At 42.9% G+C, this 27118-nt stretch overlaps 1 protein-coding gene across 2 annotated transcripts in view; it reads right to left on the bottom strand.

Moving 5' to 3' along the window:
• LOC141132730 (zinc finger CCCH-type antiviral protein 1-like) overlaps positions 1-27118 on the bottom strand; it is a 60706-nt gene that overhangs the window by 7640 nt on the left and 25948 nt on the right. For both annotated transcript variants that reach the window (XM_073621494.1, XM_073621495.1), the window contains 7 exons: positions 24662-24711; positions 21094-21214; positions 19001-20029; positions 16097-16146; positions 11703-11823; positions 9945-10041; positions 9713-9824 (listed from right to left, as the gene is read on the bottom strand). In XM_073621494.1, coding sequence (XP_073477595.1) covers positions 9713-9824; positions 9945-10041; positions 11703-11823; positions 16097-16146; positions 19001-20029; positions 21094-21214; positions 24662-24711 — 1580 coding nt within the window. The remainder of the gene's footprint in view (positions 1-9712; positions 9825-9944; positions 10042-11702; positions 11824-16096; positions 16147-19000; positions 20030-21093; positions 21215-24661; positions 24712-27118) is intronic.

Below are 27118 nucleotides of genomic sequence, written 5' to 3'. Positions count from 1 at the left end.
TTCACTTTGGTGGCGGTATCCTCACATTTATATGCTTATGACACTCTCGGGAAGGCTCTTGGGACTCCATCTCTTGCTGGTTACCAAGGACTTCTTCTCATTGCCAGTGGGCAATACAAGCCGGTTTAACCCATAGAGCGTATGCTGTTTTGGGTTCAAACTTTCTGGTAGGCCTCCATTCATATTGGTGGTGGTACTTTCACATCTTTTCATACCTATGCACGGGGTGATCATGATGGCTTCATGTTAAGATGGACTGCGATTCACTATTATGATGGACTTTTAAAAGAAGACATTAGAGATTTTCTTAAATCACCATTTTTATTTCTATTTGTATTTTATTTTTTAGCGCTACACCTTGTTACACTTGATGTTTATAGCAAAATTTCTATTTGTTGTGTTAGCCGCTTACAACACTGAGTAAGCGCAAAGTTATCTTGTTTTTTTTGTACTGGATGAAAGATGTAAGGGTCTGTCAGGAGTCCAGAAACTCATTGACCTTTTATACACACTAATTACAAGCAAACAGATCACAGGTGACGATGGTTACTATTAATAGTCATTCAAAACCCTTTGTGTCAACTTGTGTGCATGTTATCAGGCCAAAATCACCAGGGTATGTAAACTTTTGATCAGGGTCATTTGGGTAGTTCCTGTTGTGTTTATGATTTAAAAAGAGTAAATAAAGTTGATTGATAATAAATGGTTTCAGCCAAACACTAACCATGAGTGAAAGAAATGTTTTCGTTTTATCATTCATATTCTCTGAAAAATGGCCAAGAAATCATAAATTCTGCCAGGGTATGTAAACTTATGAGCGCAACTGTATGTTCAATTCTTAAAATGATTGTAAACTCTCACGTATACTCATTGAAGAGACTGGCCACAGGTGATACACATATTCTCCTACACAATTTGTACCTGTTTATCTGCAGACCTTTCTCCTCTACCTTCAAAGTGCATAATTTTTACAGCTGGTCTGAGCTTTTAGAAAGCAGTAAGCAGGGCGCTGAAATCACACTCTGCAGAGCTTAGTGAGGAAAGCACTGAGAGCTGATTGGAAGCAAGAGACACCCCTCCCACAACTCACAGAAACAGAGCTGTGGCTATCAATCACAGACTGTGTACTGAAGCTCCCCCACTGTCTTTTCACCTCTCGGTGTCAAGAAAACTTGTCAGAAGGGACTCATGCAGATAGCAGAGGAACAAGGCAGCAGACAGAAATTATACTTGGTGCTCTGGGTTGAGACAAGTACATGCTATGGTACTATGGTATGTTATGGTATGGTACTATGGTATGGTATATGGTATGCTTTATTCATATTTCATGTCTGAGGTTGACAAACACGTTAAGTTATATATAAATTCAAGGAAGTGACAAAAGAGTACCTGTGTGATATTTTTTAACCATTATGAAGGTCCAGCCCATGATTTTCCTCACAAAGAGCCATAAATATCCAATTTCGCCCATTTGGCGCTTTTTTGCACGCAACCTATCAAGTCTTTTCATGTAGTGAGAATGTTTACTGACCAGTGGGACATACAGTGGGGACGGAAAGTATTCAGACCCCCTTAAATTTTTCACTCTATGTTATATTGCAGCCATTTGCTAAAATCAGTTAATTTTTTCCTCATTAATGTACACAGAGCACCCCATATTGACAGAATAACACAGAATTGTGGACATTTTTGCAGATTTATTAAAAAAGAAAAACTGAAATATCACATGGTCCTAAGTATTCAGACCCTTTGCTGTAACGCTCATATATTTAACCACTTGACCACTGGGCACTTAAACTTCCTTCCTAACAAGACCAATTTTCAGCTTTCGGTGCTCTCACATTTTGAATGACAATTACTCAGTCATACAACACTGTGTCCATATAAAATTTTTGTCGTTTTTTTCACACAAATAGAGCTTTCTTTTGGTGGTATTTAATCACTGTTGGGTTTTTTATTTTTTGAGCTATAAAAGAAAAAAGACTGAAAATTCTGTATATGCTACATATCTTTGTACAAATTGGTGTATATTATTTGGTCTTTGTGAAAGTTATAGAGTCCAAAAGCTATGGTGCCAATATCTGAAAATTGATCACACCTAAAGTACTGATGGCCTATCTAATTTCTTGAGACCCTAACATGCCAGAAAAGTACAAATACCCCCCAAATGACCCCTTTTTGGAAAGAAGACATTCCAAGGTATTTAGAAAGATGCATGGTGAGTTTTTTGAAGTTGTAATTTTTTCCCACAATTCTTTGCAAAATCAAGTTTTTTTATTTTTTTTTTTTTTTTTACAAAATTGTCATATTAGCAGGTTATCTCTAAGCATATGCATACCACAAATTACACCCCAAAACACATTCTGCTATTACTCCCGAGTACGGCAATACTACATGTGTGAGACTTTTACACAGCGTGGCCACATACAGAGGCCCAACATGCAGGGAGCACCTTCAGGCGTTCTGGAGCACCCAGGCCAATTCTGACGTTTCTCTCCTACATGTAAAAATCATCATGTATTTGCTAGAAAACTACAAAACCCCAAAACATTATATATGTTTTTTTAGCAAAGACCCTAGAGAATACAATGGCGGTCATTGCAACTTTTTATCTCGCACAGTATTTGCGCAGCAATTTTTCAAACGCGTTTTTTTTGGGAAAAAAAAACTGTTTTGTGCTTTAAAAAAAACAACAAAACAGTAAAGTTAGCCCAATATTTTTGCATAATGTGAAAGATGAAGTTACGCCGAGTAAATAGACACCTAACATGTCACCCTTCAAAATTGCACACGCTCGTGGAATGACACCAAACTTCGCTACTTAAAAATCCCCATAGGCGACGCTTTAAAATTTTTTACTGGTTACATGTTTTGAGTTACAGAGGAGGTCTAGGGCAAAAATTATTGCTCTTGCTCTAACGTTCGCAGCGATACCTCACATGTGTGGTCTGAACACCGTTTTCATATGTGGGGGGGACTTACCTATGCGTTTGCTTCTGCGTGTGAGCTCACGGGGACAGGGGCGCTTTAAATTTTTTTTTTTTATTGTTCATTTTACTTTATTTATTTTGGTTTGACACTTTTTTCCAAAAAATTAATTTTTTGATCACTTTTATTCCTATTACAAGGAATGTAAACATCCCTTGTAATAGGAATATGGCATGACAGGTCCTCTTTACAGCGAGATATGGGGTCAATAAGACCCAACATCTCACCTCTAGGCTAGGAAGCCTGAAATAAAAAAAAATGATCCTGGCTTTGATCGTAGCGGTGAGTCGGTAGAAGCACCGAAGGGCGGCGGGAGGGGGGGGAACATCCCCTCTCGCCTCCCATAAGAACGATCAAGCAGTGGAACAGCCGCTATGATCATTCTTATGGTGTAGGGAATCGCCGGCTGAAAAAGTTAATATCTGAATGATGCCTGTAGCTGCAGACATCATTCAGATATCCCCACACAAAGTCAAGGACGTCATATGACGGCTGGCGGGCGAGAAGTGGTTAAAACGCATTTTTTTAACACAAAGTTGTCCATTTATACAATATTTCTAACACATAGCATGTACATACCAAAAATGACACCCCAAAATAGATTCTCCTACTCCTCCAGAGTACGGCGATACCACATGTGTGAGACTTCCACAGCCTGGCCACATACAGAGGCCGAGTACAGCCGAGTATGGCTGAGCATGGCCGAGTATGGCAGAACATGGCCGAGTATGGCCGAGTATGGCCGAGTATGGCCGAGTATGGCAGAACATGGCTGAGTATGTCCGAGTATGGCTGAGCATGGCTGAGCATGGCTGAGCATGGCTGGGTATGGCTGAGTATGGCAGGGTATCGCCGAGTATGACTGGATATGGCAGAGTATGGCAGAGTATGGCTGGGTATCACCGAGTATTGCAGAGTATGGCTGGGTATTGCACAGTATGGCTGGATATTGCAGGGTATTGCAGGCTATTGCAGGGTATTGCAGAGTTTTGCGGGGTATTGCGTTGTATTGCAGAATATTGCAGGGTATTGCAGGGTATTTCGGGGTATTGCAGAGTATTGCAGGGTGTTGCAGAGTATTGTAGGGTATTGCGGGGTATTGCAGAGTATTGCGGGGTATTGCAGAGTATTGCAGGGCATTGCAGGGTATTGCAGAGTATTGCAGGGTACTGCAGAGTATTGCGGAGTATTGCGGGGTATTGCAGAGTATTGCGGGGTATTGCAGGGTATTGCAGGGTATTGCAGGGTATTGCAGAGTATTGTAGGGTATTGCAGAGTATTGCGGGGTATTGCAGAGTATTGCAGGGCATTGCAGGGTATTGCAGAGTATTGCAGAGTATTGCAGGGTATTGCAGAGTATTGCAGAGTATTGCAGAGTATTACGGGGTATTGCAGGGTATTGCGGGGTATTGCGGGGTATTGCAGGGTATTGCAGGGTATTGCAGAGTATTGCAGCGTATTGCAGGGTATTGCAGGGTATTGCAGAGTATTGCAGGGTAGTGCAGAGTATTGCAGGGTATTGCAGAGCTTTGCAGAGTATTGCAGAGCATTGAGGGATGGCTGAGCATGGATGAATGGATGGATGGCAATTGTCACAGAGCAGCGCTGTGGGCACTACACATCCAGCCCACAGCGCTGCTGCCATCCGACCTCTCCCCCTCTCCTCTGACACTGTACCGATGACATGACGCCGGTTTGTTTACATGTGATCGCTCCGTCATTTGACGGAGCGGTCACAAGGTAAACGGCCGCGATTAGCAGCTGTTTACCAGAATCCTTGATGCGCCGGGTCCTCAGGACCCAGCGGTCACGGATGTTCTCGGGTGCACGCCCCAGGGGGCGCGCGATAACGGGATTCTGGGAGGACGTCACTGTACGCCCTCCCAGAGTTATCCAACCGCCCTGCAGCCGTCATTCGGCTATGGGCCGGTTGGTAACTGGTTAACTCAGGTGCTGTCCATTTCTTCTGATCATCCTTGAGATGGTTCTACACCTTCATTTGAGTCCAGCTGTGTTTGATTATACTGATTGGACTTGATTAGGAAAGCCACACACCTGTCTATATAAGACCTTACAGCTCACAGTGCATGTCAGAGCAAATGAGAATCATGAGGTCAAAGGAACTGCCTGAAGAGCTCAGAGACAGAATTTTGCAAGGCACAGATCTGGCCAAGGTTACAAAAAAATTTCTGCTGCACTTAAGGTTCCTAAGAGCACAGTGGCCTCCATAATCCTTAAATGGAAGACTTTGGGATGACCAGAACCCTTCCTAGAGCTGGCCGTCCGGCCAAACTGAGCTATCGGGGGAGAAGAGCCTTGGTGAGAGAGGTAAAGAAGAACCCAAAGATCACTGTGGCTGAGCTCCAGAGATGCAGTCGGGAGATGGGAGAAAGTTGTAGAATGTCAACCATCACTGCAGCCCTCCACCAGTCGGGGCTCTATGGCGGAGTTGCCCGACGGAAGCCTCTCCTCAGCGCAAGACACATGAAAGCCTGCATGGAGATTGCTAAAAAACACCTGAAGGACTCCAAGATGGTGAGAAATAAGATTCTCTGGTCTGATGAGACCAAGATATAACTTTTTGGCCTTAATTCTAAGCAGTATGTGTGGAGAAAACCAGGCACTGCTCATCACCTGTGCAATACAGTCCCAACAGTGAAGCATGGTGGTGGCAGCATCATGCTGTGGGGGTGTTTTTCAGCAGCAGGGACAGGACGACTGGTTGCAATCGAGGGAAATATGAATGCGGCCAAGTACAGGGATATCCTGGACGAAAACCTTCTCCAGAGTGCTCAGGACCTCAGACTGGGCCGAAGGTTTACCTTCCAACAAGACAATGACCCTAAGCAAACAGCTAAAATAACGAAGAAGGAGTGGCTTCACAACAACTCTGTGACTGTTCTTGAATGACCCAGCCAGAGCCCTGACTTAAACCCAATTGAGCATCTCTGGAGAGACCTAAAAATGGCTGTCCACCAACGTTTACCATCCAACCTGACAGAATTGGAGGGGATCTGCAAGGAGGAATGGCAGAGGATCCCCAAATCCAGGTGTGAAAAACTTGTTGCAGCTTTCTCAAAAAGACTTATGGCTGTATTAGATCAAAAGGGTGCTTCTACTAAATACTGAGCAAAGGGTCTGAATACTTAGGACCATGTGATATTTCAGTTTTTCTTTTCTAACCGCTTCAGCCCCGGAAGATTTTACCCCCATCCTGACCAGAGCGTATTTTGCGATTCGGCACTGCGTCGCTTTAACTGACAATTGCGCGGTCATGCGATGTGCCTCCCAAACAAAATTGACGTCCTTTTTTTCCCACAAATAGAGATTCTTTTGGTGGTATTTAATCGCCTTTGCGATTTTTATTTTTTGCGCTACAAACAAAATAAGAGCGACAATTTTGAAAAAAACGCATTATTTTTTACATTTTGCTATAATAAATATCCCCCAAAAATATATAAAAAAACATTTTTTTTCCTCAGTTTAGGCCGATCGTATTCTTCTACATATTTTTGGTAAAAAAAAATCGCAATAAGCGTTTATTGATTAGTTTGCGCAAAAGTTATAGCGTTTACTAAATAGGGGATAGTTTTATGGCATTTTTATTAATAATTTTTTTTTTACTAGTAATGGTGGCGATCAGCGATTTTTTATTGTGACTGCGACGTTATGGCGGACATGTCGGACATTTTTGACACATTTTTTGGGACCATTGTCATTAAAAATGCACTGATTACTGTGTAAATGACACTGGCAGTGAAGGGGTTAACCACTAGGGGGCGGGGAGGGGTTAAGTATGTCCTAGGGGAGTGATTACTAACTGTAGGGGGATGGGCTGTGTGTGTGACGTCACTAATCTCTGCTCCGATGACAGGGAGCAGAGATCGAGTGACACTGTCACTAGGCAGAACGGGGAGATGCTGTTTACATCAGCATCTCCCCGTTCGTCCTCTCCGTGAGGCGATCGCGGGTATCCCCGCGGCGATCGAGTCTGCGGGACCCGCGACCCGACTCACGGAGCTCCCGGCCGGCGCGTGCGCGCTCCACCGGCGGCGCACACACAATGGCATGGCGGGGAATTCAAATGGACGTACCTGTAAGTTCATTTGCCCAGCCGTGCCATTCTGCCGATGTACATCGGCGTGCGCCGGTCGGGAACTGGTCAATAAATCTGCAAAAATGTCAACAATTCTGTGTTTTTCTGTCAATATGGGGTGCTGTGTGTACATTAATGAGGAAGAAAAAATGAATTTAAGGGGGTCTGAATACTTTCCCCACTGTAGCTGTACGATTGCCAGAATGACTCGCTAATAAAGCAGAATTCAAAATTTTTTAAAACCCATTAGAAGTCTCACATCTTTTTATATATTCATAATCCCGAGTATCTTTATTTGCAACTGATTTTTGCTTGGAAATGCCTTTACAACACATTTTACTCTGCTGCTTTCAGTCCTCCCCCTCCAGTGCTCTGTGCTGACAGAGCTGAGTAACAGCTTTGCCGAGCAGAAGAGTGGATGTGTCTGAGCAGAGATGGGGCTTTCCTGGGCTGAGACTGTTCCTTAGAGCTGATTACCAAGTGCGCTGGATCTAGCTCCGGTGCCTATTGGCCTGCACAGTCATATTTAGACTTCCTGCACAACTGAGATGATGGAGGCTGTTAGTACAAGTATTGTCTGAGTATCTATTTTGGTGACTGAATTTGGGCTTTACAGAACACTCTATGTCTCAGTAACATTTACTATCATTGGAATTCAATAAATGTCACATCCGCAGCCTCGATTTCAAATCAGGGCTTTAACGATAGTGCCACCTCGCTTATACACTGCCACATTCAGCACACATTTTATCCTAAAATCCTAAACCACAGTCACTGTCATTTGACCCCCGTACTCGGGTACTAAATCCCAGGAACCGTGGGAGCCAATGAGGTTGAGTTCAGGCACAGATTTACAGTAAATAAATCCATAAGTGTTTTGTTTTAGATGGAGTATGAAAGAGTTAGAACCCCTGTTAGGTCATTACTACTGTCTATTTCCCTGCTGGGGAGATTTACCCTCTTGATCATTATCACCAAAACAGAAAGCAATCGGCGATCTGAAATTCTACAGCTGCCACTGGAACAAGAGGTGAGAGGCAATCGTCCAATGGGCCAGGGACGGATCTAGTCTGTCTGATCTGGGGGTGCAGTATAGGGGCATAATGTCAACACTGTGTGCAAGTCACCGACAGCCTGTCATGACCTGGGAAACACTAGTACATATTAGCCTGTCATTAGATTAGGGTGATTAAACAGATCCTGTTTCCCCTTATATCAGGTGTCCTTATTAAAGCCCCCCATTACATCAGGAGTCCTCTTCAGAGTCCCTCTTTACATCAGGGTCCCCGTCAGAGTGCCCCCTTACATCAGACATCCCTCATCTGAGTGCCTTCTTACATCAGGTGCCCCATCAGAGTGCCCCCTTACAGCAGAGGTGTCCTAATCAGTGTATCCCCTTACATCAGGTATCCCCATCACAGTGCCCCCGTACATGGATTTTTCCAATCAGAGTGCTCACTTACATCAGACATCCCTCATCTGAGTGCCTCCTTACATCAGGTGCCCCCATCAGAGTCCCCCTTACATCAGCTGTCACCATCAGCGTGCCCCCTTATAGTAGGTGTCACCATCAGTGTGCTCCCTTCCATGGATTGTCCCAATCAGAGTGCCTCCTTACATCATGCAAGGAGGCATCCCTTACAGCATAGTTCCCAACTGTCCCTGATTTGGAGGGACTGTCCCTGATTTGGAACAATGTTCCTCTGTCCCTCATTCGTCCCTCATTTTGGTCTGATCTATATAGATGTATATAAAATGCACTTTTTATCTATCGAAAAGTGTTTCCAAGTGCTAAACCTTTCATCTGATTTCTAAATTGCTGCATTTGTAAATTCCAAAAGCCAATATTAAAGTATAGTAGTGGTAAAAAAAAGCACTTGTGGGTTTAACCAATCTTGTTTTTTTGTACAATTCTCCTTTAAGGGGGGTGTGGCAAGGGGTGTGTCCTATGCCTGCATACTTTTGCTGATAGGTGTCCCTCATTCCCATCTAAAAAAGTTGGGAGGTATGCTTACAGGGACTGTCCAAATCAGAGCGCCTCCTTCCATCAAATGTCTGCACAAGCCACCCCAGCGCCCCCCTAGATTTGCCCTGCAGTGGGCTTCCAATGACAACTCTCCCTCAGTTTGCAGAGACTTTCCGTCTTTTCCTGTTGTGGAACAGGAACAGGAAGTGAAGAAAAATCTCCCCAAAGAGACTCAGACCAATGTTTTTTTTCTAACAAATTTTTATTTGTATATTTGACAGAAAATGAGAACAGAATGTCCTCAATTACTCCGTTAGAGTTCCTGGAAACATCAAAACATTTACCTATGTAGTAATCACTTCAAGGTCGAGGAAAAACAAACAAATACACTCTCTTCTGCCTATCCAAACGTGTGAAAAACAGTATACCCCTCACACTTAAAATTGTCAGGATCTTCTCATCGCTGTCAGCATTTTACATATAATGAGTTACAGTTAAATAAAGAAAAGCAAACAAGATAGTGCATAGTTTCATTGCGAACAGTACCTCTATTTAGCACCACGTCAGACCAATATTTTACCCATTCCCTACTGTCTACAAACACCTAAAAAAAGTCTCAGATACGCTTTAATTCTATGAGTTGTAAAGTTTCCTTCCCATACCTTACACCCTGTCGCAGGCATGGCCTTCAAGTCCCACGTTGGCGGATAATTTACCACCTTCCAGGGGGAGTTCACTGGCTTCTGCTTTGAATGGTTTGTATCAGATTTTATGCTGTACAATTAAAGAAAACAACAAGTGAGAGTCAGGCGCCACCCAGTGGTCACTTATCCAATAACAATTCCTATATGCTGTATGCACAGGAGGTCATTAGGTTGTGATATTCCCTATTACCTTCCTTTCGACATTTTTACCCTGTCAGAGTCCAAGAACTCTAGTTTGTGGTGCATCTCACTCTCCAGCAGGTGATGCATATTAACCTGCTTCATCTCTAAAAGTAGAAAAAAAATAAATAGATTAAAGATAAATTACTTACAGTGTATAGAAACCTTAAAGCTTGTATTTTCAGTATTTTTGACATCATGCCTCATTGTATAAAGTTTTTCTAAGAAAATCATTTTGTGAGGTGCAAAGTTTCATACCTGGAGATCTTGCTAGCAACCGCACTTTCCGTTGCAGGCTGACAACGCTAAGCCGCTGCCAGCATCACAACTGCCATCTAAGGCCCCGTTCACACCTATGCGAATTAGATGCGGATTACACCGCATCCAATTCGCAGGACATTTTAAAATGCATTCATTTGAATGCATCTGGTTCACATATGTGCGTTGCATTCGCACTGCGCATTGCCCAAAAAACGTGTGCTTTTTCTGGGCATTGTGGTGCGAATTACAAGCACGTTATCTTGTATGGGAATGCATCTGATTCGCAAATGCATTCTGTTGTGAACACAAATTCTCTCCTCCTCACTACACCTCCCCCCCTCTCCTTGCTCAGCTGATGTGCAGATAGAACCCTGAGGCACCGCTGAACAGCTGCTTTTTCTCTTTGCAGGCCTAAAGGGTTGCAAAAGACTGGCTGGCAATCGGCGGCGGCTGGTGCTCAAAATTTTTGGGGGGGCACAAACAAACTGAAAAATTCTGAAAAAAAACATCAATTGCAGCCTTACTGTACCATCAATCGCCACCACTGTACTATCAATCGCAGCCACTGTGCCCATCAATTGCCGCCACTGTGCCCATCAAACGCCACCGTGCCCATCAATTGCTCCCACTGTGCCCCATTAAACGCAGCCACTGTGCCATATTAAATGCTGCCATTGTGCCCCCCGCCGGCCCGCCGTTAGCACTTACCTGTCTCGGTGGAACAGCTGCTCGATGTCTTCTCCCGTCTTCTCTTCCCCTCCTCTGCTATGATTGGACGCCTGGTGTCCAATCACAGCACCTGTTGTTTCAGCCAATCAGGTGACGGGTAACAGATCCGAGCACCTGATTGGCAGAGAGGTGGTTTCGTTTTTAGTAAAGCGAATATTCATTCACTTTTCTAACACACAGCTGAGTGAGTTCGCAGGTCACCTTTTTGGATGCCTATTAGAGCTTATGGCTCTAATCAGGTGCTTCAAAACCACCCCCCTCTTCTGTAATTCAGGCGCCCTGCGCCCGAATAGGGGTCGGGGACCTGCTAGGGGGGTGGCAGGAGAGAGGGGGCGGCACCCGCGCGCCCTTATGGACGCACTAGCACTGCTGGCAATGCAGCCGCTGGTTGTGAGGCAGAGGCTTAGTATTGTCAGCCTGCAACAGAACAAAATCTACAGCTAGGAAATAGCAGGGAGAAGGCTAGACCCTCCCTTATCTTTTTATTGCCCGTACCCTTTCAAGATTTTCCCCTCACTTGCTGTCACAGTGACCACTTTGTCACCAGAGAGGGAAGTGAAGGAAAATCTGCTCTATAGGATGCAGACACACACAGAAAAAAAATCTGACAGCAGCTATGATTGCTCCCAAAACTAAAAGAAAAACAACTGGCTAAAAAAACACTTTAAAGTTCTATAATATTTGAGCTAATCTTTCTTTAGTTACTTTCTTAGTGTTCCCCAAGAATTATTTTTAACTATATTAACAAGTAGATGTTTGCTGGAACATTGATGCTCACTTTGGCAGTTAGGATCGTCTTTCTGGTTTCCGGCAGTGAACTGGATGGTCCTTGTGGGATTGGAGATGCAGATGGTCTCCAGTTCTGATGATAGAATGGAGGAACACACTTTCTTTGTGTTCTAGGATAGCAGAGAGAAACATGGAAGTCATTACCTTGTATCAAGAAGCACATGGCCCCATATTTAGACAGCATACAACTATGTAATGTTGGAATGAAAAGTCATAGAAAAATAAATCCCCCTTTATTTGAGACTTTAATAGGCCACCAACTCTTAGGATAAAAAAAATCTAAATTTTCTTAATATGCTTAAAAAAGACATGAAAGCGTCTATAACATACAAGATAAAAAATCATTCCATAATAAATACAGAATCGAAACAGAAAATATGTATAGGGTGACAAAAAATAGATGTACTCTCACAGGGGTAATGTACCCCGATACCCGACGCGTTTCCGGTATTCTGGTACCTTCATTAGGGGTTTGAGAGTTGTGGATATTTTGTGCGTATATGGATTCCAAAAGGAATTACTCTGTGTTCAGATAGCACCCATAACCCCTGGGGTTAAATAACGTATTTTCGTAAGTGCCAGACCAGGGTTATATAAGAATAGTGCGTGTATTGAGTTACTGATATCAGAAGGTATAATGGGTGAGCCAACTAGGGAACAAAGTGTTCAAACTCCTATTTAAGACCCTTTGAGTATGCAGGTCCAGTGAGGGGTGCCTTCCCCTGTCAGTGTTAGCACTATTCTTATATAACCCTGGTCTGGCACTTACGAAAATACGTTATTTAACCCCAGGGGATATGGGTGCTATCTGAACACAGAGTCATTCCTTTTGGAATCCATATATGCACAAAATATCCACAACTCTCAAACCCCTGATGAAGGTACCAGAATATCGGAAACGCGTTGGGTATCGGGGTACATTACCCCTGTGAGAGTACATCTATTTTTTGTCACCCTATACATATTTTCTGTTTCGATTCTGTATTTATTATGGAATGATTTTTTATCTTGTATGTTATAGACTCTTTCACGTCTTTTTTAAGCATATTAATAACATTTTTATGTTTTTATCCTAAGAGTTGGTGGCCTATTAAAGTCCCAAATAAAGGGGGATTTCTTTTTCTATGGTTCATTCTGTTAGGGATGAGACCACCACACTCTACATTTGTTATGATGGAAGCCCCTTGTCTTGTCTGTTGGAATGAAGAAGTCACCATTTTGTAAGATGAACCCATACTGGCAGTCCTTGTTAAAGGAGAAGTCCAGCCTGAGCTTTTTAGGCTGGGCTTCTCCTCTGGGTCACAGGAGCGCAATTTGTTTTGCACACCTGTGACCCGTTTTCAGCAGAGAGCGGTCTGAAGTCTTATGAACTATGAGACCTATGGAGTCTCTTTCCTCTCTACATGTGGGCAACATCTAAGAGGTTAACAGTGAGGAGACCACTTACATCGCAGGCAATGAGGCACTTGGAGAACACAGGACAGGAAGTTTCCTCCCACTCCACAGGCTACACAGTGGCTCATACTGTGAAGATGAAATACCTCCTTGTGGGGTGAATAATAGCGATGAGTGCGTTTCTTATGGGGCACTGTTTTCCAAGAAGCACAGAACAATTTGAAGGAGCACATTGTCACTTTATTGGACTTTTTTTTTTTTTTTTTATATATACACCAGGGTTTAAGGACGGTATATGCATATTTCTGAACCCAGTTTCACAGCAACAATATACACCAGTCATATATTTTGGATTTTTTTGCACAGAAATGTCACTTTGAATTGCAGGTTTTGCACAGGATTGTGTTTATTTTATTTTCGTTTGAACATAACAGTATATATTATAGGCTCCATGCACACTGAAGCTCAAAAAAAGCTTTTTCTGGACGCCAGATTGCTGGCAGAAAACTCTGGTTGAACAGCGTTTTGTACTAGCGTTTATGAGCGTTTATGAGCGTTTTTTAGCGTTAGCGTTTATGGGCGTTTTTAATAAAAATACACAGAGGACACTCCAAAAATCCCACAATGCATTCCAAACTCCCACAATGCATTGAAAAAATAGAACGCTGAACACTAATTAAAGCGCGTTTATGAGCGTTTATCGGCGTTTGGCATTTTTTGGCGGTGAAAAACAGCACTTCGAACGCAAATTTCTGGCGTTCAGAAAAAAGCCCATAAACTCATGTGTGCATGGACACATAGGATAACATAGAGTGGAGTTTATGGGCTTTTAAAGAAAACGCCCAAACTCCAATAAACTGCAGCTTATCAGCTCCAGTGTGCATGGAGCCTAAGCGGTTAGAGAGTTTACACAGTAGGATTTTTTTGTGGATTTTTGTGAATATACAAATATTTATTTTCTGCACTTTTATTGTCACTTTTTGCAAAAAGCTGTTATCTGAATGATGCCTGTAGCTGCACCCATCATTCAGATATCCCTGCACAAAGTCAAGGACGTCGTATGACGGAAGGCGGGAAGTGGTTAAAACACTTTTTTTTTTTAACACAAAGTTGTCCATTTATACAATATTTCTAACACATAGCATATACATACCAAAAATGACACCCCAAAATAGATTCTCCTACTCCTCCTGAGTACGGCGATACCACATGTGTGAGACTTCCACAGCCTGGCCACATACAGAGGCAGGGTATGGCTGAGCATGGCAGGGTATGGCTGAGCATGGCAGGGTATGGCTGAGCATGACTGAGTATTGCCGAGTATGGCTGGGTATGGCAGAGTATGGCTGGGTATCACCGAGTATTGCAGAGTATGGCTGGGTATTGCGGGGTATTGCAAAGTATGGCTGGGTATGGCAGAATATTGCGGGTTATGGCAGAGTATTGCAGATTTTTGCGGGGTATTGCAGAGCATGGTTGGGTATGGCAGAGTATTGCAGAGTATGACTGGGTATCACTGAGTATTGCAGAGTATGGCTGGGTATTGCGGGGTATTGCAGAGTATTGTGGGATATTTCGGGGTATTGCAGGGTATGGCAGAGTATTGCGGGGTATTGCAGAGTATTGCGGGGTATTGCAGGGTATGGCAGAGTATTGCTGGGTATTTCAGGGCATTGCAGGGTATGGCAGAGTATTGTGGGGTATTGCAGAGTATTGTGGGGTATTGCAGGGTATGGCAGAGTATTGCGGGGTATTTTGGGGCATTGCAGGTTATGGCAGAGTATTGCAGGGTATTTCGGGGTATTGCAGGGTATGGCAGTGTATTGCGGGGTATTTCGGGGCATTGCGGGGTATGGCAGAGTATAGCGGGGTATTTCGGGGTATTGCAGGGTATGGCAGAGTATTGCGGGGTATTTCAGGGTATGGCAGAGTATTGCGGGGTATTGCAGGGTATGGCAGAGTATTGCGGGGTATTTCAGGGCATTGCAGGGTATGGCGGAGTATATCGGGGCATTGCAGGGTATGGCAGAGTATTGCGGGGTATTTCGGGGCATTGCAGGGTATGGCAGAGTATTGCAGGGTATTTCAGGGCATTGCAGGGTATGGCAGAGTATTGTGGGGCATTGCAGAGCAGTGAGGGATGGCTGAGCATGGATGGATGAATGGCTGGATGTCTCTGTGCAGCGCTGTGGGCACTACAGATGCAGCCCACAACGCTGCTACCATCCATCCATCCCCCTCTCCGCTCACAGTGTAAAGATCGGTACACAGGAGGGGAGGAGAGGAACCGGCGTCATCTGATGACTGCCTCATTTGACGATGCGATCACATGGTAAACGGCCGCGATCCTCTGGACCCGGCGGTCACGGATGCTCTCGAGTGCGCACCCTAGGGGGCGCGCGAGAGACGAATTCTGGGAGGACGTCCCTGGACGCCCTCCCAGAGTTAAGCAACCGCCCTGTAGCCGTCATTTGGCTATGGGCCGGTTGTTAAGTGGTTAATATTCCAGCAAACTTCACCATCCATCCATATCTCCTTACTTTATTTTGTTTATTCAAAAAAAAAAAAAACCCTTCCCACATTTCTAGCCATGGCCGTCTTGAGTAAGGGCAGATGACTTATATAGCATTCACTTCCTCACTGTGCTGTAATCAGATTGCAACATTGTAATTTGGTGGCAAGTCACAAGGTGAGAGGCTGTATCAGGGGGGCTGATCTGTGTCAAATATTTGTGAAAAAGATAGTGACCCTGGATGATGACTGAACAAAGATGGTGCCATCTTTCTTGAGAGAAAAGCAGATAAAGGCATTTTCAGGGCACAGTTCTGTAATCTCCATTAGAATCAATAAATACCTAAAATAGATCTCATTGCTGGAGTCCCCAAGAGATATTAGAAGCCAGATGATAATTGAGCATACCAGACCCACCTATAAATAAAACCTCAGCTCTGGTTGAATTAGCAAATGTATTCTGAAAGCATCACTTACCAGGCGCTGATACTTAGTCCATGTACCTAACTCATTCAAATTGTTGTCAGCTAAAAAATAGAAAAAAGTTGAACAAGGCAATTATTAAAACAGCATACCGAATCAAAGCCTTATATTTCTTTTAAAACCAATGTAAAAATGATGTAGGAAGGCAAATTAGTCATAGAGTTACTGTCAAGTTGACCTAAGTATACCAACGCTGCTAAATTCAGTCTGGCATCTGGACTTTGATGGCCTCTTGACCAGGAAAATAAGTGGTATGTTTCTTTGAAACTTTTCAGAACTTTGTCTATCATCTCCACATTTATTAACAAAGTGAACATTTATAATCATATTTTTTTTCTGGACTGATAGTACACCCTTTAGGATTCCTTATGACCTGAAGAGGGGAATATAAGCCATTAAAATATAATGGCCTTCCAAATACATACACTCTGTTTCCACATGTGAGCTAGATAGGGGTTCCTTATGGCTGTTCAGCTCGTGGAGAGATACCAGATCTGTTGGTCCCTTCACGGTATAGCATTTGTCGCAGTGCGATATCAGCCTGGGTGACGTTTGGAACATACCCAGACTGACTAAACATGCCCCCATTGTTCCACTAATCCACCACAGATAGACCCACATTTCCAAGCCTTTAAAGAAGAAGGGCTTAAACCCCAGAATGTGTTGGCCTTTTCCTGTATATTTGTTTGCAAATAAACAAGTTTTTAAATGATCTAAAGATTTATTTAACAGTGCTCCTTGCCCACTGTGACAAATTCACACATATTACTGGACACAAAATTTGTATGCTATTTGAGCCATCAGATTAACAAATTTAAGAGAAATAGTGAAGTGTAAGGGCGAGCTTAAAGTGATTGTATATGAACATCTTGTAAAACAACCCATACAGTTTAAAATAGAAATGAAAGGCAAAATATTTGTGTATAGATATAAAAACATTATAAATACATTTTTTCCCCTTTTTTTTATAAGTGGTCACATATCCTCTGTTCTCTGCTGCATAAAAGCTGCGGGGGAAGAGAAACATCAGTACACTAATCTTCCCAGTGAAAGGCTGTGCAGTGGAGGTGTGTCAGGACAAGTCTAAACATTGGAGGAAATCAGGCCGAGTTCTTAGCATAGCTAGAGAACTGACCACAGTGTGTTCTCCTGCTTAGTGTGGTCAGTTTTTAAAAGGAAAACAAAGGGTCTGGCAGGAACACCAGGGATTTCACACAAAGGAAGCAATAAAAAGAACAGGATGCTTTATCATACAAGTACATAGTACTGCAGGCACATATCAGGAATATGAAATGTTGGGGTAACAAGCACTTTAAAGCCGACCTTCAGTCATTTTCTCATCTTTCCACCTATTAAATTGTATGCCCTTGTTGTTTTAACTTTGGATAGTAAACATTTTTTTCTGCCAGTAAATACCTTATACAGCCCACTCTCATGAGAGTTTGCTAGCAAGGGGGGTTGGGGGCAGGAGAGTAGAAGAGGGATGAGTCACAGGAGAGCATGAGATTGCCCTTAAAATCCATACCAGACCCGAAGGGCCTATATGGATTGGGGGGGGGGACCCCTACGCCGTTTTTAAAAACATTTTTGTATTGCCGCCAATGGTATTGTATTGCCGGCAATTTAAATGTAATTTTTTTTCTTTATAAATGTCAGTTTTGCTGCAGCAGGTTCAATACAGTATGACTTTACAGGCAGACTAGGGGGACCCCCCCAGGCACTATATTTAAAGGAGTTTTTAATTTTTTGGTTTCACTTTAAGCATCATTAAAATCACTGCTCCTGTAAAAACAATCTTTTTAAAAAAAAAAAGTTTTGCCCTGATTCATGTACCCCAGAGCAGTATGGCCCTTTTATGGCTAATAACTTGCATATAAGCCTTCAAAATTTGAACTTTTGATTTTTTAAGTTCAAGACTCTTATGCCCTGTACACACGGTCGGATTTTCCGATGGAAAATGTGTGATAGGACCTTGTTGTTGGAAATTCCAACCATGTGTAGGCTCCATCACACATTTTCCATCGGATTTTCCGACACACAAAGTTTGAGAGCAGGCTATAAAATTTTCCGACAACAAAATCCGTTGTCGGAATTTCCGATCGTGTGTACACAAATCCGACGGACAAAGTGCCACGCATGCTCAGAATAAATAAAGAGATGAAAGCTATTGGCTACTGCCCCGTTTATATTCCCGACGTACGTGTTTTACGTCACAGCGTTCAGAATGATCGGATTTTCCGACAACTTTGTGTGACCGTGTGTATGCAAGACAAGTTTGAGCCAACATCCGTCGGAAAAAATCCATGGATTTTGTTGTCGGAATGTCCAAACAAAGTCCGACCGTGTGTACGGGGCAATAGACTTTAATAGGGTTCGTGGTTTGGGTCCAACCTTTTGCGATGTTGGAGAGTTCTGGAGCAAGCCAAACCAGGGGGGTGTTCGGCCCAAATCTAGTTACAATTAGCTTCTAGATGTGGATAAAAAAGGCCAAGCTGCATATGTTTTATTGTCATGGATCCACCTTTTACTTTACACCTAAAATGATGATAGCTTTGGACAGAATAAATCTTGTATTTTAGAGCAGGGGTCTCCAAACTTGCTAAACAAAGGGCCCGTTTACTGTCCTTCAGATTTAAGGGGGCCCGGACTGTGGTCATTAGGAGTAGAAAAGGTCCCGACATCATTGAGAGAAAAATAATGCCCCATTGTTTGTCTCAATGGGAGTAATTGTGCCCCATCATTGGGAGAAATTGTGCCCCATCATTAGTGTAATTAGAAAATTAGAAAAGTCCCCATGTTCCCCATAATTGCTGCTGGAAATTCACTTATAAATTCAAAAGACATTGCCCTTTCATAATTATCATTATTACTTCCATATTTCTACTCCCTTCCACTTACATTTCTGAGGCGTTACAGAGGAAATATTTGTGGCTGGTTGAGGTTCAGAAGCAGTTGAGTTGGTGGACTTTGATTGCAGATCAACCAAACCACTTGGGTGTTGTTGGTTGCGATTTGCTGCATCAGGTTTTATTATTGGTTTTACATCCGTTTGTTTTCTTGAAGGTGTAGCAGCTTGGTTAGCAGTAGATGGACTTCTTGCAGAAGATTTTTCTGATTTTACAGATACTGAGGATGCTTTTGCTGAAATTCTAGATTTAAAAATGCTTGTCTCAGCAATAAATGAACTCTCCCTAGAAGAGGTCACCAATGTTTTGGATGATAATGAAGGTATTGATGAAACAGTTGAAAGACTAGCAGATCCAGTAGATTGTTTTACTTGAGTAAATGAACCTCCTTTTGAAGGACTGAAGGATGTGCTTGAAGTTAAGACTCCCGGTGAAGTAATCCTTGGGCCACTCTCCAAGGTTGTGAATGTTGGTTGACTGGGTGTACTAAGTAGTGCTGGGTGATAAGTCGACATCCCTTTTCCAGGTGGAATCATAGATGTGTTTGACAAATTAGAATACTTGACTGGAGGAGAGACAGCTGGTTTTGTCTGAGCAGCAGTTGGGTATGAAGACTGAGTGTAGGGCTGAGAAATAATTGATGCAACACTAGCTGTATTTGGTGAACCCATTTTTGGGAAGTTTAATGGTGCACTAGGGAATGCTTGGCCAAATTTATAATTATCGAATTCTACTGGCAGAGCTGGAGTACAAAGCAGTTCAGGCTCGTTTACATTAGACGACACAAACAGGTCTTTAGTAGATGGTACAAATCTTGTTCCTTCTTGTGGTGTCACCCCTGCAGATGTTCTTGAACTTTTCTCTTGTACATTTTCTAGTGGTGATATGTTTGGGCTAAACCAGTCATCCATGAGACTTTGAAGCCTCTCATCATCACAGTTGTAATTTTTATCTCCCAAACGTTGGCCCTCACTACATCGGGATCGTAGGCTGCTGTCAGATTGCTGATGGACGTGAGGCCCTTCAGATGTTGGGAATAACACAAAATTTAAACTCTATCACTCATAAATGCAATTCACACACCTGACTTTTCATTCACTTTACAATTTACAAGTCAACAGCTTTCTCTCTATTTCTTTCAAACACTGTTCTGTGCATTTTCTACAATACATGCACATAGTTTTTACATTTTTCTTTCTTTAATATGCTGCAAATACAGAAAAATACCTGGCAATTCTGTCATTAATCCAGGGATCTCCTAATTTTCTGCTTATGCGACACTGCTTATGATGCACTGAAATCTCAAGCAGTGTTGTCAGCCCTAGCCAATCAGGTGACGGGTAACAGATCGGAGCACCTGATTGGCAGAGAGGTGGTTTAGTTTTAGTAAAGCGAATATTCATTCACTTTTCTAACACACAGCTGAGTGAGCTCGCAGGTCAACTTTTTTGATGCCTATTAGAGCTTATGGCTCTAATCAGGTGCTTCAAAACCACACCCCTCTTCTGTAATTCAGGCGCCCTGCGCCAGAAAAGGGGCCGGGGACCTGAATAGGGGGTGGCAGTGGTGGCCATAGATAGATTCATGCAATGCATGAATCTATCTATTGGTGCTAGGGGGGTGGCAGGAGAGAGGGGGCGGCACCCACGCGCCCTTATGGACGCACTACCACTGCTGGCAATGCAGCCGCTGGTTGTGAGGCAGAGGCTTAGTATTGTCAGCCTGCAACAGAACAAAATCTACAGCTAGGAAATAGCAGGGAGAAGGCTAGACCCTCGCTTATCTTTTTATTGCCCGTACCCTTTCAAGATTTTCCCCTCACTTGCTGTCACAGTGACCACTTTGTCACCAGAGAGGGAAGTGAAGGAAAATCTGCTCTATAGGATGCAGACACACACAGAAAAAAAAAATCTGACAGCAGCTATAATTGCTCCCAAAACTAACAGAGAAACAACTGGCTAAAAATACACTTTAAAGTTCTATAAAATTTGAGCTAATCTTTCTTCAGTTACTTTCTTATTGTTCCCCAAGAATTATTTTTAACTATATTAACAAGTAGATGTTTGCTGGAACATTGATGCTCACTTTGGCAGTTAGGATCGTCTTTCTGGTTTCCGGCAGTGAACTGGATGGTCCTTGTGGGATTGGAGATGTAGATGGTCTCCAGTTCTGATGATAGAATGGAGGAACACACTTTCTTTGTGTTCTAGGATAGCAGAGAGAAACATGGAAGTCATTACCTTGTATCAAGGAGCACACGGCCCCATATTTAGGCAGCATACAACTATGTAATGTTGGAATGAAGAAGTCCCCATTTTGTAAGATGAACCCATACTGGCAGTCCTTGTTAAAGGAGAAGTCCAGCCTGAGCTTTTTAGGCAGGGCTTCTCCTCTGGGTCACAGGAGCGCAATTCGATTTGCACACCTGTGACCCATTTTCAGCGGATAGGGGTCTGAAGTCCACTCTCCACTGACGTCACTGCCATCAGTCGAGGCAGTGTGTCATCCCGACTTTCAAGTCTGGATCCGCCAGCTGCCTTGATTGACGGCAGTCTCAACGTCTCATCAAGACGCTGAGACAGCCTCTCCCCGCCCCTCCACAGCTCAGCACTCCAATGAGCATGGAGGATCAGAGAGGGGAGAGCGCTGACTGACAGTCAGCAGCTTTCCTCTCGGGGATCTGTGAGAACTGAGCTATTAGTGGTGTTCGATGGATCGGTTCTCAGTGCAGAGACGGTGGGGGACAGCTGCAGCATTGGTCTGATGCTCCATCCACCGAGGTAAGTAGGAATCAAAAAAAAAAACCCATACTGCTTTTTTAACCACTTGAGCTTCCGAAGGCTTTATCCCCTTCATAACCAGGCCATTTTTTGCCATTTAATACTGCGCTACTTTAACTGGTAATTGCGCGGTCATGCAACACTGTACCCAAACAAAATTGATATAATTTTTTTCACACAAATATAACTTTCTTTTGGAGGTATCTGATCTTACCACTTGGTTTTTCGTTTTTTTTGTGATATGGATTTAAAAAAAAAAAACATTTTTACTTTGCTATAAAACATATCCAATTTAAAAATCGAATGACTTCATATATTTTGGCTAACATGTATTCTGCTACGTGTCTTTGGTAAAAAAAAATTCAAATAAGCATATATTGATTGGTTTGCGTGAAAGTTATAGTGTCTACAAACTATGGTATATATATTGGAATTTTATTTTTAAACTAGTAACGGCGGGGATCAGCGACTTATAATGGGACAGCGATGGTGCAGCGAGCAATCTGACAATAAGGCCTGCAGTTAAAGCCTTGTTTTCAGTGCAGTACATTCGGCAGGAAACTACGTCAGCGGCACACAACAAGCCTCAGCGCATTTCGCATAAATAATGCATTGAGGCTGGTTGTGACGTCATTTCCTGCCAAATGTACCGCACTGAAAACGAGGCTTGAACCGCACGCCGGCCCCTTAGTAGTATACAGCCATTATAAGCAAATACTGGAAGGCTGGAGAGACTCAGTGCCGGTGTTCTGCCGAGAAAGTTCCCCTCGGCAGATAATGACCCCCCTTGTAGGCGCATCGCTTGCGCAGTACGAACAACAAGGGAGCCACCGAAAATCACCAAAGCTGAACAGCTGTGAGTTAGCTGTAGACGGCACCTGCGCAATGAGCAGGACATTGTGCCTGATGCTGCCGTACGCTCCCGATGCTCGTGCTACTCTGCAAGGGGCAGGTGTATTACTCACATATCGTGGTAAGGGGCTGATGCTACAGAAGAGGTTGAATATTAAATTAAAGGGCAGAACTGTTTGCACGAGCATCGAGAGCGTGCGGCATTGTCTGGTAGCATCAGGAGCGTCTGTTAGAATGTAGTGCTTATTGTGCAGGCGCGTGGTGTTCAATGCGCAGGCGCGGTGTACAGCTGACTCTCAGCTGTGTATGTTCGGCTATTTTCGGCGGTTCTCCACCGGGGGAACTTTTTCGGCAAGCTTCGTACTGCGGCAAGACACCGGTTTAAGGCACACATACATGTGAGTGCAAATTTTTTATATGACCTCTTTACCTATTAAAGTATGGAATTTTACACAATGATGGCCGTTTTTGTCTTTTAAGAACTATATTAAAGCGGGGGTCCACCCACACCGCCAAAAAAAAAAAAATATTAAAAGCCAGCAGCTACAAATACTGCAGCTGCTGACTTTTAATACATGGCCACTTACCTGTCCCAGGGACCAGCGATGTTGGCAGGCGACGCCGAGAACCCGCTCGGTTCTCGGCAGCTGCCGCCGCCATCCTAGGTGAGGGAATCAGGAAGTGAAGCGTTGCGGCTTCACTTCCTGGTTCCCTACTGCGCATGCGCGAGTCGCGCTGCGTGTCCCAAGTGGTCCCTGCTCTCTCCTGGGAGCTGTGTGTTCCCAGCAGACAGCGCGGTGGGGACGGGAAGAAGCATAGACTCCCATGGGAATCTATGCCGGAAGTGGGTGCAAATACCTGTCTTAGACAGGTATCTGCACCCCCCTCCCCCCTGAAAGGTGCCAAATGTGACACCGGAGGGGGGGAGGAATCCGATGAGCGGAAGTTCCATTTTGGTGTGGAACTCCGCTTTAAGTGGAGAACCATAAGAGAATAGTCTGGGATTTGGTGGAGACATATCTACTCACCTACATGGAGGATTAAAGAAAGGCTATACACAGCCTTGTTTATAACTACTTTTTGGTTAGCACATAGATTGGATGGTGGTGGTCAATCACAACATGATTGCTTTGGAAGTCACCATTTGTTCAGCACAGAGAATCAACTTATCTGGACTTTGTTTGGTTCATATTTCAACATATGTTTATTTTTGTTTTGGGACTTTTCACATTTGTATAACAGGTTTTTTTATGGCAAATTTTTAGCACATTAATACACTGTTTTATGTATTTATGTATTTAAAGGGCCAGCGCTGCTACACAAAAATTCAGACCTGATTCACACCCAAATCAGTGAACAGGGGCGCACTGGACCCCCTGCTGTGACCCACAGCCACATCAGTGTGAACCCAGGCTTATTGTCATAGTGACAAACCTGCAACAGGGACACAGACAGAACTAGGAGTTCTAGTCTTCACCATCCTTAAAGCAGAACTAAACTGCATCTGAGCAAAACAAACTTAAAATTATATTTAATTCATTTTTAATATTCCAGCAAACTCCCCCATCCATCCATATCTCCTTGATTTATTTTGTTTATTTTTTTTTTTTTAAAAACCCTTCCCACATTTCTAGCCATGGCCATCTTGATTAAGGGCAGATGACTTATATAGCATTCACTTCCTCACTGTGCTGTAATCAGATTGCAACATTGTAATTTGGTGGCAAGTCACAAGGTGAGAGGCTGTATCAGGGGGGCTGATCTGTGTCAAACATTTGTGAAAAAGATAGTGACTGAACAAAGATGGTGCCATTTTTCTTGAGAGAAAAGCAGATAAAGGCATTTTCAGGGCACAGTTCTGTAATCTCCATTAGAATCAATAAATACCTAAAATAGATCTCATTGCTGGAGTCCCCAAGAGATATTAGAAGCCAGATGATAATTGAGCATACCAGACCCACCTATAAATAAAACCTCAGCTCTGGTTGAATTAGCAAATGTATTCTGAAAGCATCACTTACCAGGTGCTGATACTTAGTCCATGTACCTAACTCATTCAAATTGTTGTCAGCTAAAAAATAGAAAAAAGGTGAACAAGGCAATTATTAAAACAGCATACCAAATCAAAGCCTTATATTTCTTTTAAAACCAATGTAAAAATGATGTAGGAAGGCAAATTAGTCATAGATTTACTGTCAAGTTGACCTAAGTATACCAACGCTGCTAAATTCAGTCTGGCATCTGGACTTTGATGGCCTCTTGACCAGGAAAATAAGTGGTATGTTTCTTTGAAATTTTTCAGAACTTTGTCGATCATCTCCACATTTATTAACAAAGTGAACATTTATAATCATATTTTTTTTCTGGACTGATAGTACACCCTTTAGGATTCCTTATGACCTGAAGAGGGGAATATAAGCCATTAAAATATAATGGCCTTCCAAATACATACACTCTGTTTCCACATGTGAGCTAGATAGGGGTTCCTTATGGCTGTTCAGCTCGTGGAGAGATACCAGATCTGTTGGTCCCTTCACGGTATAGCATTTGTCGCAGTGCGATATCAGCCTGGGTGACGTTTGGAACGTACCCAGACTGACTAAACATGCCCCCATTGTTCCACTAATCCACCACAGATAGACCCACATTTCCAAGCCTTTAAAGAAGAAGGGCTTAAACCCCAGAATGTGTTGGCCTTTTCCTGTATATTTGTTTGCAAATAAACAAGTTTTTAAATGATCTAAAGATTTATTTAACAGTGCTCCTTGCCCACTGTGACAAATTCACACATATTACTGGACACAAAATTTGTATGCTATTTGAGCCATCAGATTAACAAATTTAAGAGAAATAGTGAAGTGTAAGGGCAAGTTTAAAGTGATTGTATATGAACATCTTGTAAAACAACCAATACAGTTTAAAATAGAAATGAAAGGCAAAATATTTGTGTATAGATATAAAAACATTCTAAATACATTTTTTTTATAAGTGATCACATATCCTCTGTTCTCTGCTGCATAAAAGCTGCGGGGGAGGAGAAACAGCAGCACACTAATCTTCCCAGTGAAAGGCTGTGCAGTGGAGGTGTGTCAGGACAAGTTTAAACATTGGAGGAAAGCAGGCCGAGTTCTTAGCATAGCTAGAGAACTGACCATGGTGTGTTCTCCTGTTTAGTGTGGTGAGTTTTTAAAAGGAAAATAAAGGGACTGGCAGGAACACCAGGGATTTCACACAAAGGAAGCAATAAAAAGAACAGGATGCTTTATCATACAAGTACATAGTACTGCAGGCACATATCAGGAATATGAAATGTTGGGGTAACAAGCACTTTAAAGCCGGCCTTCAGTCATTTTCTCATCTTTCCACCTATTAAAGTTTATGCCCTTGTTGTTTTAACTTTGGATAGTAAACATTTTTTTCTGCCAGTAAATACCTTATACAGCCCACTCTCATGAGAGTTTGCTAGCAAGCGGGGTTGGGGGCAGGAGAGTAGAAGAGGGATGAGTCACAGGAGAGCATGAGATTGCCCTTAAAATCCATACCAGACCCAAAGGGCCTGTATGGATTGGGGGGGGAGACCCCAACGCCGTTTTTAAAAACATTTTTGTATTGCCGCCAATGGTATTGTATTGCCGGCAATTTAAATGTAATTTTTTTTCTTTAAAAATGGCAGTTTTGCTGCAGCAGGTTCTATACAGTATGACTTTACAGGCAGACTAAGGGGACCCCCCAGGCACTATATTTAAAGGAGTTTTTCATTTTTATTGTTTCACTTTAAACATCATTAAAATCACTGCTCCTGTAAAAACAACCTCTTTTTTAAAAAAGTTTTGCCTTGATTCATGTCCCCCAGAGCAGCATGGCCCTTTTATGGCTAATAACTTACATATAAGCCTTCAAAATTGGCACTTTTGATTTTTTAAGTTCAAGACTCATAGACTTTAATAGGGTTCGCGGTTTGGGTCCAACCTTTTGCGATGTTGGAGAGTTCTGGCACAAACCAAACCAGGGGGGTGTTCGGCCCAACTCTAGTTTCAATTAGCTTCTAGATGTGGATAAGAAAGGCCAAGCTGCATATGTTTTTTGTCATGGATCCACCTTTTACTTTACACCTAAAATGATAGCTTTGGACAGAATAAATCTTGTATTTTAGAGCAGGGGTCTCCAAACTTTCTAAACAAAGGGCCGGTTTACTGTCCTTCAGATTTTTGGGTGGGCCAGACTGTGGTCATTGGGAGTAGAAAAGGTCCCGACATCATTGAGAGAAAAATAATGCCCCATTGTTTGTCTCAAAGGGAGTAATTGTGCCCCATCATTGGTGTCATTGGGCGAAATTGTGCCCCATCATTAGTGTCAGTGGGAGAAATTGTGCCCCATTGTTGGAATCACTTGGAGGAATTGTCCCCTATCATTGGTGTCATTGGACCCCATTATTGATGTAATTGGACCTCGCTATTGGTGTCATTGGAAGAAATTGT

The sequence above is a fragment of the Aquarana catesbeiana genome, linkage group LG03 (genome assembly GCF_042186555.1).
Source record: "Aquarana catesbeiana isolate 2022-GZ linkage group LG03, ASM4218655v1, whole genome shotgun sequence".
Classification (NCBI taxonomy): Eukaryota; Metazoa; Chordata; class Amphibia; order Anura; family Ranidae; genus Aquarana; species Aquarana catesbeiana.
The sequence above is the reverse complement of the archived record's forward strand: the minus strand, read 5'-3'. Positions and strand labels throughout refer to the sequence as shown.